The following is a 15288-nucleotide window of genomic DNA, read 5'->3' as shown; positions in this document are numbered from 1 at the left end:
CCCCCAAAATGTTGCATTTCTGGTCCCTAACAATGAACGATCTGAAAAAGAAATGAAGAAAAACAGTTCCACTTACAACAGCATCAAAAAGAATAAACTACTTAGGGATTAACTTAATCAAGGAAATGAAAGACATACTGAAAATTATAAAACATTGCTCAAAGATATTAAAGAAGACATAAATACATGGGAAGACATCCAGTGTTCATGAATTGCAAGACTGAATATTGTTAAGATGCAAATACCACCCCAAGTGACCTCCAGAGTCAGTGCAATCCCTGTCAAAATCCCAATGACATTTTTTGTAGAGAGAGAAAAACCCACTGTAAGATTCCCGTGGAATCTCAAGCTACCCCGAAATTGGCAAAACAATCCTGAAAAAGAAGAAGGAAGCTAAGGACTCCCACTTCTTCATTTCAAAACTTACTACAAAGCTACCATTATCAAAACAGTGTGGTACTGGCCTAAAGACAGGCACAGACCAATGGACTAGAACAGAGAGCCCAGAAATAAATGCTTGCATATATGGCCAAATGATTTTGGATGGGGGTGCCACGACCAATGGGGGAAGGATGATCTCTTCAACAAATGGTGCTGGGAAAACTGGGCATGCCCGTGCAAAACCATGAGGTCGGGCTCATCTAACCCCACATAACACCTGCCTCACAGAGATCAAAGAACGGGGTGTGAGAACTGGCTGGGAGGGCTTTAGAATGGGGGGCTGCTCTACGGACCTAGAGAGTAAGGAAGAAAGAGGCGTTTGATGGAGAGCGAAGAATTGTTGGCATTTTTGAACACCGGCTTCGGGACAGGTGTTTTGTAGGAATGGTTTCACTTAACCCTCCTAAAATTCCTCTGAAGGAGGTATTGCTTAGCCTGATGAAGAAAATAAAATTAGCCGTAATCCTCCAATCTAGAGATGGCCACTGGTATGAACCTCTACATTAAAAAAAAAATGCTTTTCCTGGGGCGCCTGGGTGGCTCAGTCAGTTAAACGTCTGCCTTCTGCTCAGGTCATGATCCCAGGGTCCTGGGACCGAGCCCCGAGTCGGACTCCCTGCTCCGCAGGAAGCCTGCTTCTCCCTCTCCTGCTCCCCCTGCTTGTGCTCTCTCTCTGTCAGGTAAATAAATAAAATCTTTAAAAAATGTTTTTCCTTATTAAACTTCTCTTCAGGACTTAACGGAGCAATGGGAGCTCGTGGCAGCCAGGGAAACAGTGCACATTAAAATCGGTATCGCCCCCGCCAGTTTCCCCTGGGGGGCTGGAAACATGGCTACAGTCAACAAGGGGAAGCAGATGGCATGGCTGAATTGCTCTGAGAGTGACCGGCCAAGGGACACCATCTCAAACCACCGAAGTCTGGATTTAAGCCACAGCGCCAGGTGGTCTTCATCATTCATGTGTTCAGTGAGATATAATTCATTGAGGGGCTCGTGTGTAGCAGGTGTCATTCAAGATTCCGGGAATACAAAAGAATATGATCCTGACCTCCCCCCTCTGGGGTCTCTTACAATCTAACAAGGAAAGAGAGCAGTATTTGAGAACGCTGTAACTGGGGTCTGTGAGGCTCAAGGACTGGAGAGCCACCTCTTTGGGGAGATCAGAGAAGGCCTCCTGGCAGAGGTGACAGCCCCGGGTGCATGTGGACTTCAGATACAAACTGGTGCTGAGCGCAAATGCAGGACAGCAAAGGTGGACACAGGTGGCAACAGAAAAGCCTGGTTCCAAATGCGAAGCCACTTTTCGCATCCCCTTACAGTGCATGCACGGAAAAGAAAACCCAAAAGCATCGTTGCCCCTCCGTGGACCCAGCCCCTTTAATTGCAGAAATTATAGAGAGCGCGCTGCGCCTGAGCCAGCCGGTAAATCTTCTGCTTAAGGACTCTCCTCCTGGCAGAGGTCTCGCTCTGTTCTTGAAGCAGCCAGGAATAGTGCTCTCTCTCCTGTAGTATCTGCATCATGGCTTTCTGTAAGCAACTGCCATACTCTTGGAGTATGAAATACTGAATTATGAATGGGATCTGGTTGGCGAGACGTTTGCTGGCTTCCTGGAAGAGGGGATAAGAAAGGTCAGCTGGAGGGGTCTTGGCCTGTGGTTGCAGCAAAGCCTTGGGATTCTTGGATCCACGGGTAATTGCCTCGATAGGTCCTGGTGGTCCCGTCCACCCCACTGCAGTGGTCAGCACTGAGCCATGGGAAAGTTCTATCTGGGCTGCCTGAGTTCGACGATAGGCAGGTATCCCCTCGGGTACTAAGAACCCACCTGGCAGGCTAGCAAACCCATAGCACACTTCTGGACATCCCAGCCTTCCTGGGAGCTCCGCCCCTCTCCTCCTCCACCCCCACCCCCACTCCACCTCCCCAGAGAGTCCTCTGGGCCCTGCGATCCCCTGGCCCCTTCTGGGAGCAGACTGGGACCTGCTTTAGTGGCCACCTCATTCCCTGTCTGCATAGGTAAGAACAACTTTGCCTGGCAGCTGGACCTCACATCTGGGTAACTACTTTCTATTCTGATTCAGGAAAGGTTTCAGGATGGGCACCTGGGGGGCTCAGTGGGTTAAGTATCTGGCTCTTGATTTCAGCTCAGGTCATGATCTCAGGGTCGTGAGATCGAGCCCTGCATCGAGCTCCATGCTCAGCGGGGAGTCTGCTTCTCTCTCCCTCCCCCTCTCCTTCTGCTCCTCCCCCTGCTCTAGCTCGCTCTCTCTTTCTCTCTAAAATAAATAATCTTTAAAAAAAAAAAAGAAAAGGCTTCAGGAGTTGGGCTTCTTTGCAGGTTAAAATTACTTTCCTTTCTATGCACCCCACATTTCTTTCTTTCTTTTTTTTTTAAAGATTTATTTATTTATTTGAGAGAGCGAGAATGAGAGAGAGTACATGAGAGGGGGGAGGGTCAGAGGGAGAAGCAGGCTCCTCGCCAAGCAGGGAGCCCGATGCGGGACTCGATCCCAGGACTCCAGGATCATGACCTGAGCCGAAGGCAGTTGCTTAACCAACTGAGCCACCCAGGCGCCCTGCACCCCACATTTCTGTCCATGGACGGAGGTTTGGAAACTCTGGAGGTGATTGGGTCACAGAATCTAGGGAAAGGAATTTTCATTCCTATTTTGTGGAGCCGGTGAGTTTGAGGCCGTTTGAGTCCCGAATGCCTTCTGAACATCACGGAAAACTAAATGCTAACTAGTAAAGTTAGTGCTTGTTGTATTTTGCTGTATTCTGATAATAGCAATTTTGTAATTCACGCATAGCATAAAATATAAAGAACTTTGCAGTTGGAATGCATGCTTTGTCACATTAAAAACCTGATTCCCAAATTCCCCAATTAATTAAAAGTTCCTAGACAGGGTTACAACTATATGTTGTAACAACAGGGTTATAACTATAAATGAGACAATATGTGAGCATTTCTCACTGCAGAAGGGGCTTCAAATCGAGTAGCGGCCCCTCCCGCCTTCCCCTGTGAAGCAGCTTCAGTCAGAATGCCTGGGGCCTGCGGGGCCAATACCCCCGCCACCGATCTATGTGCTCACCCAGAAATAGGCATTCAGGTGCACCCCAATCTCAGTGATGGACGACACCGAAGACAGATCTTTTGAGAATGACAGTTTCAACTCAGGATTCTGCAAGGGCTTTCCCACTGGGTTAAAGATCTCTTTCCGGACTTGGCTCAGAACCACGCTGTAAATCTCGTCTTGACAATAAACCAGCTGCTCCATTCTGAACTGAAGTCGGATCAGATTTTCTGCTGTTTCTGCTTGTCTCGTTCTTATGTCTTCAATCTTGTTCTGGGTGGATAAGAGAAAGCACGTGACTTCTTGCCTCCCCCTTGTTGTTTTAAACATCGTAGGAAGTCCTATTATGTTGGGATGGTATTAGACGTAATTTCAGGTCCAAGAAGGTCTTGATTTTACATGGCGACTCTGAGGAGGACCGCTGCACCCCATGCTGCTATCCTCCTCCATCCTGTGTCTCTACCCCTGCAGGGTCCTGCCCACTCCTCTGCTGCAGGTCCTCCTCTCTGCCCTGACCTCCCTTCGCTCCCACATCACCGTCTGCCTGCCCCCTCGATCGTGGTCTACTCTATACTTCTACGTCCATCACCGTGGTCTCTCTAATCAGCTTGAATCCACGCATTCGAGAATGAATCTGCACCAATGAACACAGTGGGGTAACAGCTTGACATCTCTGTTTCCCAGAAATCCCGTGACTCCTGCGTTACCCCCGCAGTTAGGGGCATTCTGGGAAGGGAAGGGATGACGTGGTGGAGAAGAGCCCCTTCTTGGGGTCAGGAGCATGGGGTGGGGCAGGGGGCCAACAAGCAGGGCCTGGGAAGGACAGGCTGCTGGAGAAACGGTGGTCCAGGACCCGGCCTGTCCCCCATCCCCTGTTGAGGCACCCGAGGCCTCAGACGAAGCCCTTGGGAGAGATGGAGAGGTTAGAAGTCAGATTGAGTTTTCGCCAACTGGCCAAAGAGGTAAAAGGAGACATTCGGCTGTTACGGGAAAATGGTAGAAATTCTCTTTCCTGCTCACCTGAGTAGTGGAATGAGATTCAGACCCACTGGCCCAGGCTTGGGCAGAGGAGGGTTTTTATCTCGAGCCTGGGGATGGGGCGGGGGGGGGGACCAGGAACACCCCTGGTTCCCATCACTGAGAGGGAAATCAGAGCTGTTTCAGTGGAAACCAACAGAGCTGCGACAATATTTTTAAGTCCCACTTGGGAAGATTTTGGAGTAGGACTAGTGGACAATTCTGTCCTTTGTGGTAGAAAGAGATTCAAAGAACCGGGCAGTCACCACGTATGTTCAGAGCATCACCACGGCGCCTCCAGCCCGCCGTGCGGCGGAAGCTCCTACAGACAGGGTAACTGGGCCGAGAGCTTTGTTCGTCCCTCCCGGGGGGGAGGGCAGACTGGCTGCCACCAGCCCAGCCGGCCCGCAGTTATAACCTTGGCCTCGGATTTCTAAACGACAGTAAACCTGCCACTTCTCTCAAAGGTTAGACCCAGAGAAAAGAGCCAGCAGTACCGATGACTGGCACGGAGACTGTGGGTGCTTACCTGGGCTGTATGATTGAGGTTGGAGAATTCACTAAAATGCCTCTTGGCTGCATCGGCGAACGTTTGCCGGACAACTTCTGACCAAAGAGAGAACAAAGCATCCGTAAGTCGCAAGCAGGAATAAAACAGGTTAGAGACACAGCGAAGTGAAATCACGTTACGTGGACCCCATTCCAATGTCGTGCTCCCCAGATTTATAGACTAAGAGAGAAGGAGGGTACAATACATTGTCCCACGGAGACACAAAAGCCACCCCCACCCCCACCCTGCCCGGGTCCTGTCCACTTGCTGTCCTTTCATGGAGTGTGTGTTCTCTCCAGGACTAGGACCTGGCTATACCCCAGCATGGTTGGGTGGAGGGGAGGAATAGCCAGACCACGCTCCTGTGCACTCTTGTCTTCCCCCCAAAATGGTCAAAGAAGATCTTCCTGCTTGGTTTGATAATTGCACCCCGATCCTTCCCTCTAAGGCCCCGAGCCCTACAGAAGGTGGAAGGTACCGGGCTGGGCTGACCATGTGCAAGACACTGGGAGAGCTCCTCACCAACAGCCTGGTGGAGAACGGTGAGCGCGGGGTCTACCAGCTGCTCCATATACTGGTGCACTATGGTCTCGAACGTCTTGTAGCTGACAAATCCAAGAAGCTCTCTACCGCGATACTGCTTTTCATATATTGAGACTTCTTCGTGAATAATATTTTTAACTGCAGTATAAGACAGACCACCATGGTGAAGTCTAATGATTCCACAAACATTTTACGAATAGAAACTTTTTTTATTGCAGCCTTGCTCACCCACGGACCCCAAGGCAATATCTCTAAATGGAGCTTTTTCATAATGAAAAAAAAATTATGGTCTGATTATGCCAGTTTAAGGAAAACTGACTTTTAAGAAACAAAATTGTTATCCTATGGAAACGTGTTTCAGTTGAGAGTCATCACCCCGAGAGATGAGCTTAGTGTTTGTAACTGGTAGAAAGTACCGGATTAGTTCCACGAAAACAGAAACTTAAATATTATTACAGCACTTAACAGATCTCCCAAGAACACATCCAGACTACAGTTGGAGGAATCCTACCATGGACGTGAACAGTGCTGTTTTTATCAAGTGCCAAAACAAAGATACCACACACACACACCCCCTGCAGGCATCTGGACTCTGGAAGAAGGGAAATTGGAACTTCTTCAGGCAAAGCAAGGAGATTCTTATCAAACCACCGACCTCTGCGGTCTTGCATTAGGGGCGAAGAGAAAAAGGCAAATGAGGTAAGTAGAATTGTCTAGTCTCCAAACAAAGGAGCAAGAAGAAAGCTAGAGGTGGTAGCATTGTAGAATTTGGTGAGGGCAAGGCTCCACATCGATGGCTGAGAAGCGGTGATCCATTGCTAGGGGGCCCCATGGTGTCTTGTGTGGGCATGTTCGGCTGTTTGCACACTTCTTCTGAGCCAGAAGCAGCCTCTGGTCTTGGTAAATAGGACCCCAAGGTGTTTAGGGGGAGCCTTGTCCCAGGACTTACCTTTTTGGGTATTGGTTGTGAGTACAAGTACCCAGCTTTCAAAATGCTCCCTGATTTTGTTAAATAAGCGGGTATCTTTCTTCTTTACGACTTCTTCTCCCTCTATTAACTTTTCAATGTCCTGATTAAACACCTTAATTTTCTGAAAATGAGATAAAGTCATCAATCTGCGCTGTAATCACATTAAAGAGCTGGGACCTGCCTGGGGCTGCAACGTGTGGCGTTGGGCGGGGCGGGGGGGGAGCGCTGCCAGAAATCTGGTCAGCCACCCAACCACTCCATCTCCCAGGCGAGACAAATGGCGGGCAGCTCCCTGCAAAACAGGGCTCCCGGCATGCCACGGGCAGGGACGCATGGGGGGCCATCTCAAGAGGTGCTGGGCCACCAGGGAGGATGTGGCCATCTACAGGGATCTGGTGACACAGAAACCAGTTTCTGTGCCTGAGTGTCACAAGGAGTCCCGGTCACCCTCACCTCGATCAGAAAGAACATTCTATCGGCTTCATTGCTGGGGATGTTGTCTCCACACTGGTGCAGTTCCTCTGTCGCCCTCTGGTGGCTCTCCCTTATTTGCTTTTCTAACAACGGGAGTGATTTCTGAACAAAATAATAGCAAACAATGAAACTCCGCAGCTTGATGAAATTGGCTGACAGGTTTCTTAGATACATGGGCGGAATCCCATGTGAAAGCTTTCAAGGGGACCCGGAATCTCTATTATTGTGTGAAGTTTGTTAACACGGACACCTGTTAAAGAGCCAAGGATGGCTTTGCGTGCAATGGGTGTGCGCCACGGCCTGAAAGATCTAGTGTAGAAATTTGCTGTTTTGTTAATGTCATTGGGGTGGGGAGGAATCAAGAGGTGGCCAGGTTTTGGTTTGGCTTGGTGCTCTGTATTTAGAGAACAGGTAAGGGCACCTGGGGGGCTCAGTCGATTAAGCATCCAACTCTTGGTTTTGGCTCAGGTCGTGATCTCAGGGCTGTGGGATCGAGCCCCAGGCCAGCCTCTGCGCTCAGCGGGGAATCTGCTTGGGATTCTCTCTCTCCCTCTCCCTGTGCCCCTCCCTGCCGCATACTCTCTCTCTCTCTCTCTCTAAAATAATAAAATCTTTTAAAAAACTTTTAGAGAACAAGTACACTTGAATGTAACATAAGCTTCCTTTAGTAAAATGTTCTGTTGGTGATCATTTGGGTGTCATAAACTGATAAACAGTGCTAGGGTAGAGGGTCTATCTTGGATATCGGTGTCAGGCTGGGTATAGTCCTAACCAATCAGCGATGCTGATGCTAAGGAAGGGGAGGAGAAGGAAGGACATCGAGAGGCACCACAGAGGGCTGTCTTTGGGCTAAACGCCATTCTGCACCCCCCACATCTCAGTTGAGCCCCACACTGCAGGACAAAGCACATGGCTTTACTGCCTCTTGGATTTACGAGAGAGGAACCTAAGGCTCAGAGAGGCAAACTGCCTGATCCTGTCACCAAGCGAGTAAGTGGTGGAGTCCCAGTGCACGTCCTGCTCCCCGCCTCCCCAGCCCAAGCAGGTGGACACAAGGCCTGAGGGGCCAGTGGCCCCAGCGTCTGCTTCATTGAGTGGGAACACTGCAGCCAGACAGGAGGAGTGCGTGGGGGGTTAAAGGCAGTTTGTGGATTAGCATCCCAAGCCCAGGTAAGATGCTGACGAAGGTGGACGACACCAAAAGTAATAAGGTCCTCACAGGGGCTTTTGTTTTGTTTTGTTTTGTTTTCAGGCATTTTGAATCTATGGTCAGAAATGTATTCAATTTTTTCCTGATGTTTCAAATGATCATTATCATAATGGTCTTGTTATGAATTTTAAAAAATTAACTTAGAATACCACAAATGTAAAATTAAAGTTTTAATGTAAAATATTTAAACGCTGAGAAATATATCATCAAAAATACTTATCAAAACGCAATGTCTTTTCGCAAAAACAAAGTTTTTGTCAATGAGACGGGGCTGTGTCCTTTAGACAGGGGTATGTCTTTTGAAGCCCTCTTGTGCAAATGAAGGGGGTTCCACTGGAATCAGGGCTCCTCAAAGTATGTTTCCCGGACCACCTGGGAAGTTACAAGTGCAAATTCATTGCCTCCTACCCTCTAGATTTACCGACTCAGAAACTTGAATTGGGGCCCAGGAATCTGAATTTAAATAAGCTTTCCAAGTGACTCTTGTGTGCAGTTTGAGAACCACTGGCCCCTTCCAACTGAATGTTCCTGGAGTATGTGTTTCCTGGCTCAGAAGAATTCATTGCTTTTGTCTGCTGGTAAAATAATTGACTGTTTCGTTCTCAAGGTCGACAAAATGTTAACCTCTTGCAAAAGGATACATTTGCTAAGCGCGGGTTCATTCCTTTTACCCTTCTAAAGTGGCTTATCGTGTTCCTCCTTCCCTTGTTGCTTCCCCCAAATTGACAGATTGAGCAATTTCTTCAACATTACACGGCTGTTGCTTCCAGGTTTTGGAAGCTCTGCTGGGAACCTCTGATCATGAGCGGTTTGGTTTTCAGAATGAGCTTGTCTTCTGGCTTGTGTGGGCAGCTCGGGGGGTGTCTCAGCCATCTCAGGATGGAGGGACTTGGGTAGGCTGTGATTTTTACAACTCGCGACCCAACCCGTTGACTCACATTGATGTGCAAGATGAGCTCATTGGTCAGTCTTTCTGCCAGACGGGGCACCGTAGCCTTTCCTTCCTCCAGGAGAGCTCTGAGACAAGACAGAACACATGGGCGTTCAGGAAGGACCCTGGTTATCAATACTGTCAGGAAAACCTCGCTGAAATGGAGGCGGGAGGCCAGAAGGGGGAGCTCCCACGCCATACCGTGGTCTAAGAAGTGTCCATTCCAGACCCAGCAGAAGTCTCCTCAACAGGAGAGAATCATCGGCTTTGGGCCCCAGAAAAAAGGATGTGCGCCATCTTTCCTACAAGCAATCCACCACCCTTGCAACTCAGCCAAAGGAAACCTGTCAGCACCCCGAACGCTTGTCTTTCTTCAATGGACTGAGTTCAAAACAACCCAACTTCTCCTTCTTCTCCATAAAATAGTGCTCCTCTTCCTTATTTGTTGGACTTGCCTATGGTTTTACCATGACTCCTTTACCCCAGATTGCAATTCTCTGTTATTCCCAAATAAATTCATTTTTGCTGGAAAAAGAACTCACTGTTTTCTTTCTTTCTTTTTTTTAAAGATTTATTTATTTATTTATTTGAGAGAGAGAGAATGAGAGAGAGCGAGTACATGAGAGGGGGGAGGGTCAGAGGGAGAAGCAGACTCCCCGCCAAGCAGGGAGCCCGATGTGGGACTCGATCCAGGGACTCCAGGATCATGACCTGAGCCGAAGGCAGTCGCTTAACCAACTGAGCCACCCAGGCGCCCTCACTGTTTTATTTCTAAGGTCAACAACCTATATGATCATTTTTCCTATTCTGGGCTTTATTAAGTGTCAGCTCCCTAGGGTGACACAGGCCATCAGAAAGCCAAGTAGTGCATAGAAAGACAGTTGCTAATTATGGGGTGAGCCCAAACCCAAGCAAGCAGGGTGCTAGAAAGGTTACATTTATTTTCTCTTTTATCATCTCAATAAACTCATGAGGTAAATCATCTTTTTACCCACAGGAAAACAAAACAAACTTAACTTCATAGAGGATAAATGACTTGCCCAAACTAGTATTTTATTTCTTGTAACAAATAATTATTTCCAAATAGCCAAATCAGTCTTAATAAAGAAGAAAACCTGGAGGCACTCTACTTCCTGATTTCCAAATATATATTACAAAGCTACCGTAATTAAAACAATATGGTACTTGCATAAACACAGACATACAGACCAATGAAACAGAACAGTGAGCCCAGAAATAAACCCAGGCACATGCAGTTAACTGGTCTTTGACGGAGGGTCAAGAGTACACAATGGGGGAAGGATAGTCTCTTCACCGAACGATGATGGGAAAACTGGACAATCACGGGCAAAATAATGCAACTGGATCCATATCTTACACTATTACACAAAAGTCTGATTAAAAAGGCTTGAATGTAAGAGGCGCCCTTGTGGCTCAGTTGGTTGAGCGTCAGACTCTCAATTTCAGCTCAAGTCTTGATCTCGGGGTTGTGGGACTGAGCCCCACGTCAAGCTCTGTGCTGAGCATGGAGCCTGCTTAAGATTCTGCTCTTCCTCTCTCCCTCTGCCCCTCCCCTGCTTGTGCTTATGCTCTAAATAAATAAATAAATACATAAAAAGGCTTGAATGTAAGACCTGAGATTATAAAACTCCCAGAAGAGGGGCACCTGGGTGGCTCAGTTAGATGAGCTTCTGACTCCTGATTTTGGCTCAGGTCATGATCTCAGGGTCATGGGATCGAGCTCCATGCTCCGCGGGGAGTCTGCTTATCCCTCTCCCTCTGCTTCTCCCCTGTCTTGTGCTCTCTCTCAAATAAATAAATAAATAAATAAAGTCAATCTTGGGGAAAAAAAACTCCTCGAAGAAAACATTCAGGAAAATATTCACGATATTGGTCTTGGAAATGATTTCATGGACACAAAAAGCACAGGCAAGCAAAGCAAAAACAGGTAAGTAGGGTCCTACCTTGACATTACGCAGAGTGAAATAAGCCAGTCCCAGAAGGGCAGATACTGTCTGATGCCACTTACATGATCTGCCTACACTGGCCAAACTCACAGAACCAGAGAGGGGAGTGGTGGTTGCCAGGTGTTTGGGGGACGGGAAATAGGGACTTGCTAACCAACAGGGGCGACGTTTCAGTTATGCAAGATGAAAAAGTTCTAGAGGTGGCTGGTCAGCATTGTGCCTGTAGTTAACAAGATGGGGTTGTGCACTTAAACATTTGCTGAGAGGGCTGATCTCATGTTAAGTGTGCTTACCCCAATAAAACTATATTAAAAAAAATTTCAAATGGTGCTTACTAAGTGGCAGGCACAGTTCTAAGGGTTTTACAAATACTAATGCGTTGAATCCATGAACAACTGATTTTAAAGGCACAGCGAGGCTCAGTAGCTAGCCCAGGGCCACACACCAGGCTGCAGAGTGTTTGCAGAGTGTGTGTTATGTACAAGAATCCAGGAAGGATCCCACAGGACCATTATTCCAGCTCTGCTCTGAGTGTTTCTCATGCAACAGGTGAGTCCCTGCACACGGGCCCTCAAGGATTTCCACTCGGATGCAGGACGACAAAGCACATCAATGCACTTTTCTCGTCCAAGACTTTGCTTTCCCAAGGACCTTGAATGGTGGTGTCCACAGCGTGGTCCCTGCCCCGGTAACATTGACCTCTACCGGGAATGTGATAGAAACACAAATTCTTGGGCCCCGCCCCAGACCCGGGGTGAACACAGACATAGTCTACATTGATCTCTCTCACTTGGCCACCATCTTGGCCAGTTCTGGAAGGCAGGGCTGGCTTCCACAGAGGGTAGTCCTAGTGCGGCCCTAAAGAATCTCACCTGAAATACGGATGTGTTTGGAAGAACATCGTTTCTTTCTCGGTTGCCTCGGCCAGGCTCAGCTTGTTGTAGATCTCCTCCTGTCCCCGGCACCTCACGATCATGTAGCCCTTCTGCAGATGGTACGTGAGGTTCTGAGCCACTTTCACGACCATGTGTTCGGTACCCTTGTCCACGAGATCTGGTTTGGTCAGGATTCCTGGGAGAGGAGTAGCCAAGGACAGCGGAAAAGGTCAGTTTTCTCCTCACATACACGTGAATGCTGCTAGGCTCTGGGATCCTTCCTCAGCCAGGACCCGGGAAGCCTTCTGGAGCTCTGGTGGCGCAGGGCCTGAAACCCCATTCACGCATTCCATCGCCACCCCTCTTATCTGCGTCTTTATTTGCTCTCCCACTCACTCAATTCAGTCATTTCCTTGTGTAATTTATTGAACAGACATGTCTGCATCGTCAGAACAGACAGGCTCCACCGTGTTCCCTGAAATGGATCATTCCCTGCTGGACAGACGGTCTGGGTCCCCCTCTAGTATCTCCCGTCACAGACTCACTCTGCCCTCTTCCTGTGGGTGGAGGCCTCCTTGGATAGCGTCCTCCCTACCTCCCCCTCCCCCTGCTGCCCCCACAGCCTCCCACTTAGATTGGATGGAATGCTTTGAATTCTGAGTATCGATTTCCACTCATGTTCTTAGGGTGTCAAATAGCCATGCATTTTTCTGTCTATTTAGGGTGGAAACCTAACGTCATCTTCTACTCTCTTTGCCCTTGTTTTCAGTTTGTGGTTCAGTCTGACTATCTGGCTTATCATTTCCTGAAACTTTCCTGGCATCTAAGCAGTTGAATTTCTCTCTGTTCTACCTTCCTGTTACCAAAGGTGGTCATCAAGAGTGTACCCTTGGGGGGCGCCTGGGTGGCTCAGTCATTAAGTGTCTGCCTTCGGCTCAGGTCATGATCCCAGGGTCCTGGGATCGAGCCCCGCGTCGGGCTCCCTGCTCGGCGGGGAGCCTGCTTCTCCCTCTGCCACTCCCCCTGCTTGTGTTCCCTCTCTCCGCTATCTCTCTGTGAAATAACTAAAATATTAAAAAAAAAAAGAGTGTACCCTTATACTCACTAAAAGGTTTGTGTGCACACAGACCTTCATGTTACTAAGGGAGCCAACAGGTCTCTGAACCTACGCCGGCACCTTCCACCGGCAAAGGAGAGGACCCTCCACCAGGAGGGACGACAACAGCCACGAAGGCCCCTCCATGGAGCCAGAAGTCATCCAGGGAAGGCTAGATCACTGAACCGTAGTCCGAGGAAAAGTAGGAAGATAAGAAGGAGTGAGGTTTGCAATGAGAACTCTCCCTCGCTGGGAAGAGAGGGCCTTCTCACCCAGTGCCTGAGTTTGAAGCCAAGAACTCAAGTAGGAAATACTCACGCCTCCATCGACAGCCTCAGGGCATGAGCATCATCCAGTGTCCCAACTCCTGGGCCACGGAGAAGGGCACTGTCAACAATGTTTCTTCTTTTTAAATTAACTCTTTCCTGAATACATTACATATTCATATTGAATTTAAAAATGCTTATTAAGCCCACTGCTTTAGGTATTAAGGAAATGGCGGTGAACAAGATTGCCAAGTCCCTGATTTCGTGACAATCCCCTTACCTTCCAGTGGGTAAAAGCCAGATAAATTAGTCTAGTAATATACAAGCAATAAAGAAAAAGTATCTGATATTGAGAAGTGCTAAGCAGAGAATGAAAATCCAGTCATGTGCAGGCAGGGGCGGATGGTGCCGTGTTGGGTTGGGTGGACAAAGAAGGCCTCTGGGAGGGCAGCGTTTGGCTGAGATCTGAATGAGAGGAAGGAGCCAGCCCTGTGAGGATGGTGGAAGAGCATTCCAGGCCCTGGGGATGACAGCTACACTGGAGAGTTGTGGGCAAGGCAGAAGTGATGGGAACCACGATCAGAGAGGCATAGGCAGCCAGGTCACAGGAGGCTTTTTTGTCCAGGAAAGGGGTCCAGGGTTTATGTCTGTGAGGTGGGAACGTTAGGGTAGAAGCAGAGGAGGGGCCTGACTTTATTTACCCGCTTAAAGGCCAGTGGGGGGTGTGCTGTAGTGGGCAAGGTGAGTGCCTGGAGACCCAGTCGGAGGACGTTTGAGTCATCCAGGCAAGAGATGATGGGGGCCTGGTCTAGTGGTGAGCGTGGAGATAGAGAGGAGTGGACAGACTTGGTATAGTTTTGGAGACAGAGTCACCGGGATTCCAGATGAATGAGACATGGAAGCAGGGGAAGGAGGAGTCACGAGTGACTCTCAGATTTGGCTCTAGAGCTGGGCAGGCAGGTGCAGTGCTGTGAGGTGGAGAAGCCATGGGAGGGAGGAGAACTGAGGTGGGGCAGGGTATCAGGAGCTGTGTTTTGGTCGCATTACATCGGAGACGTTTAATAGACATCCAAGTGGAGATGTCAAGCCTAGGGAGAGGTAAGGGTTATAAATTTAGATCTGGGAGTTGCCAGCACATAGAGAGACTCAAAGCCACGGACGAGTACGCTTGCCTAAAGAGCACATGCTGATAGAGGGGAGATCTCAGAACCAAGTTTTGGGTTTCCGACATTTAGGGGTCAGAGAATGGAAGAAACAACCAGACAAGACTAAGAATGTGACCTCCAGTGGCCAGTGAAGGAGGAGATGGAGCGCGGATGGTGACCCGGGGGCCAGCGGGTTGTGTGTTACAGCAAAGGAAGGAGAGATTTCGAGAAGGAGGGAGTGGTCAGCTGTCGGACTGGGTCTGAGGTGGAGAAAGATGGGGACAGAGAAGTGAAGGTGTGTGTCAGCATGGAGGGCATTGGCGACCTTACCAAATGCCATCTCTGTACCTTGGTGGCGACAGGAATCCCGCTGGGGCTGGCTGAGTGGACAGTGTGCATCTAGCAGTGGGGGGGTGGGGGGACCGGCCTCGCGGATAACCTGCTGGCTGAGTGGACAGTGTGCATCTAGCTGTGGGGCGGGGGGACCAGCCTCGCGGACAACCTGCTGGCTGAGTGGACAGTGTGCATCTAGATGTTGGGGGGGGGACCGGCCTCGCGGACAACCTGCTGGCTCAGTGGACAGTGGGCATCTAGCTGTGGGTGGTGGGGAGGACCGGCCTCACGGACAACCTGCTGGCTGAGTGCACAGTGTGCATCTAGCTGTTGGCCAGGGGGGACCGGCCTCGCAGACAACCTGCTGGCTCAGTGGACAGTGGGCATCTAGCTGTGGG

The 15288-nt window shown here is 49.2% G+C and overlaps 1 protein-coding gene across 2 annotated transcripts in view; it reads right to left on the bottom strand.

Annotated features, from left to right (window-relative positions):
• Window positions 1-204: 204 nt before the first annotated feature.
• The window catches only part of MX2 (MX dynamin like GTPase 2), a 185770-nt gene continuing 170686 nt past the window's right edge, over window positions 205-15288 (bottom strand). Inside the window, exons 2-9 of one of the 2 annotated variants that reach the window (XM_081800296.1) lie at window positions 12048-12246; window positions 9216-9294; window positions 7047-7169; window positions 6573-6714; window positions 5603-5761; window positions 5060-5136; window positions 3532-3786; window positions 205-2049 (exon numbers count right to left, since the gene is read on the bottom strand). In XM_081800296.1, coding sequence (XP_081656422.1) covers window positions 1819-2049; window positions 3532-3786; window positions 5060-5136; window positions 5603-5761; window positions 6573-6714; window positions 7047-7169; window positions 9216-9294; window positions 12048-12202 — 1221 coding nt within the window. In that variant the 5' untranslated portion in view covers window positions 12203-12246 and the 3' untranslated portion in view covers window positions 205-1818. Of the gene's footprint in view, window positions 2050-3531; window positions 3787-5059; window positions 5137-5602; window positions 5762-6572; window positions 6715-7046; window positions 7170-9215; window positions 9295-12047; window positions 13031-15288 lie in introns of those variants that run through there. The other variant, XM_031036158.2, reaches the window with a different exon arrangement.

The sequence above is a fragment of the Leptonychotes weddellii genome, chromosome 1, assembly GCF_054177405.1.
Source record: "Leptonychotes weddellii isolate Sample4059 chromosome 1, ASM5417740v2, whole genome shotgun sequence".
Classification (NCBI taxonomy): Eukaryota; Metazoa; Chordata; class Mammalia; order Carnivora; family Phocidae; genus Leptonychotes; species Leptonychotes weddellii.
The sequence above is the reverse complement of the archived record's forward strand: the minus strand, read 5'-3'. Positions and strand labels throughout refer to the sequence as shown.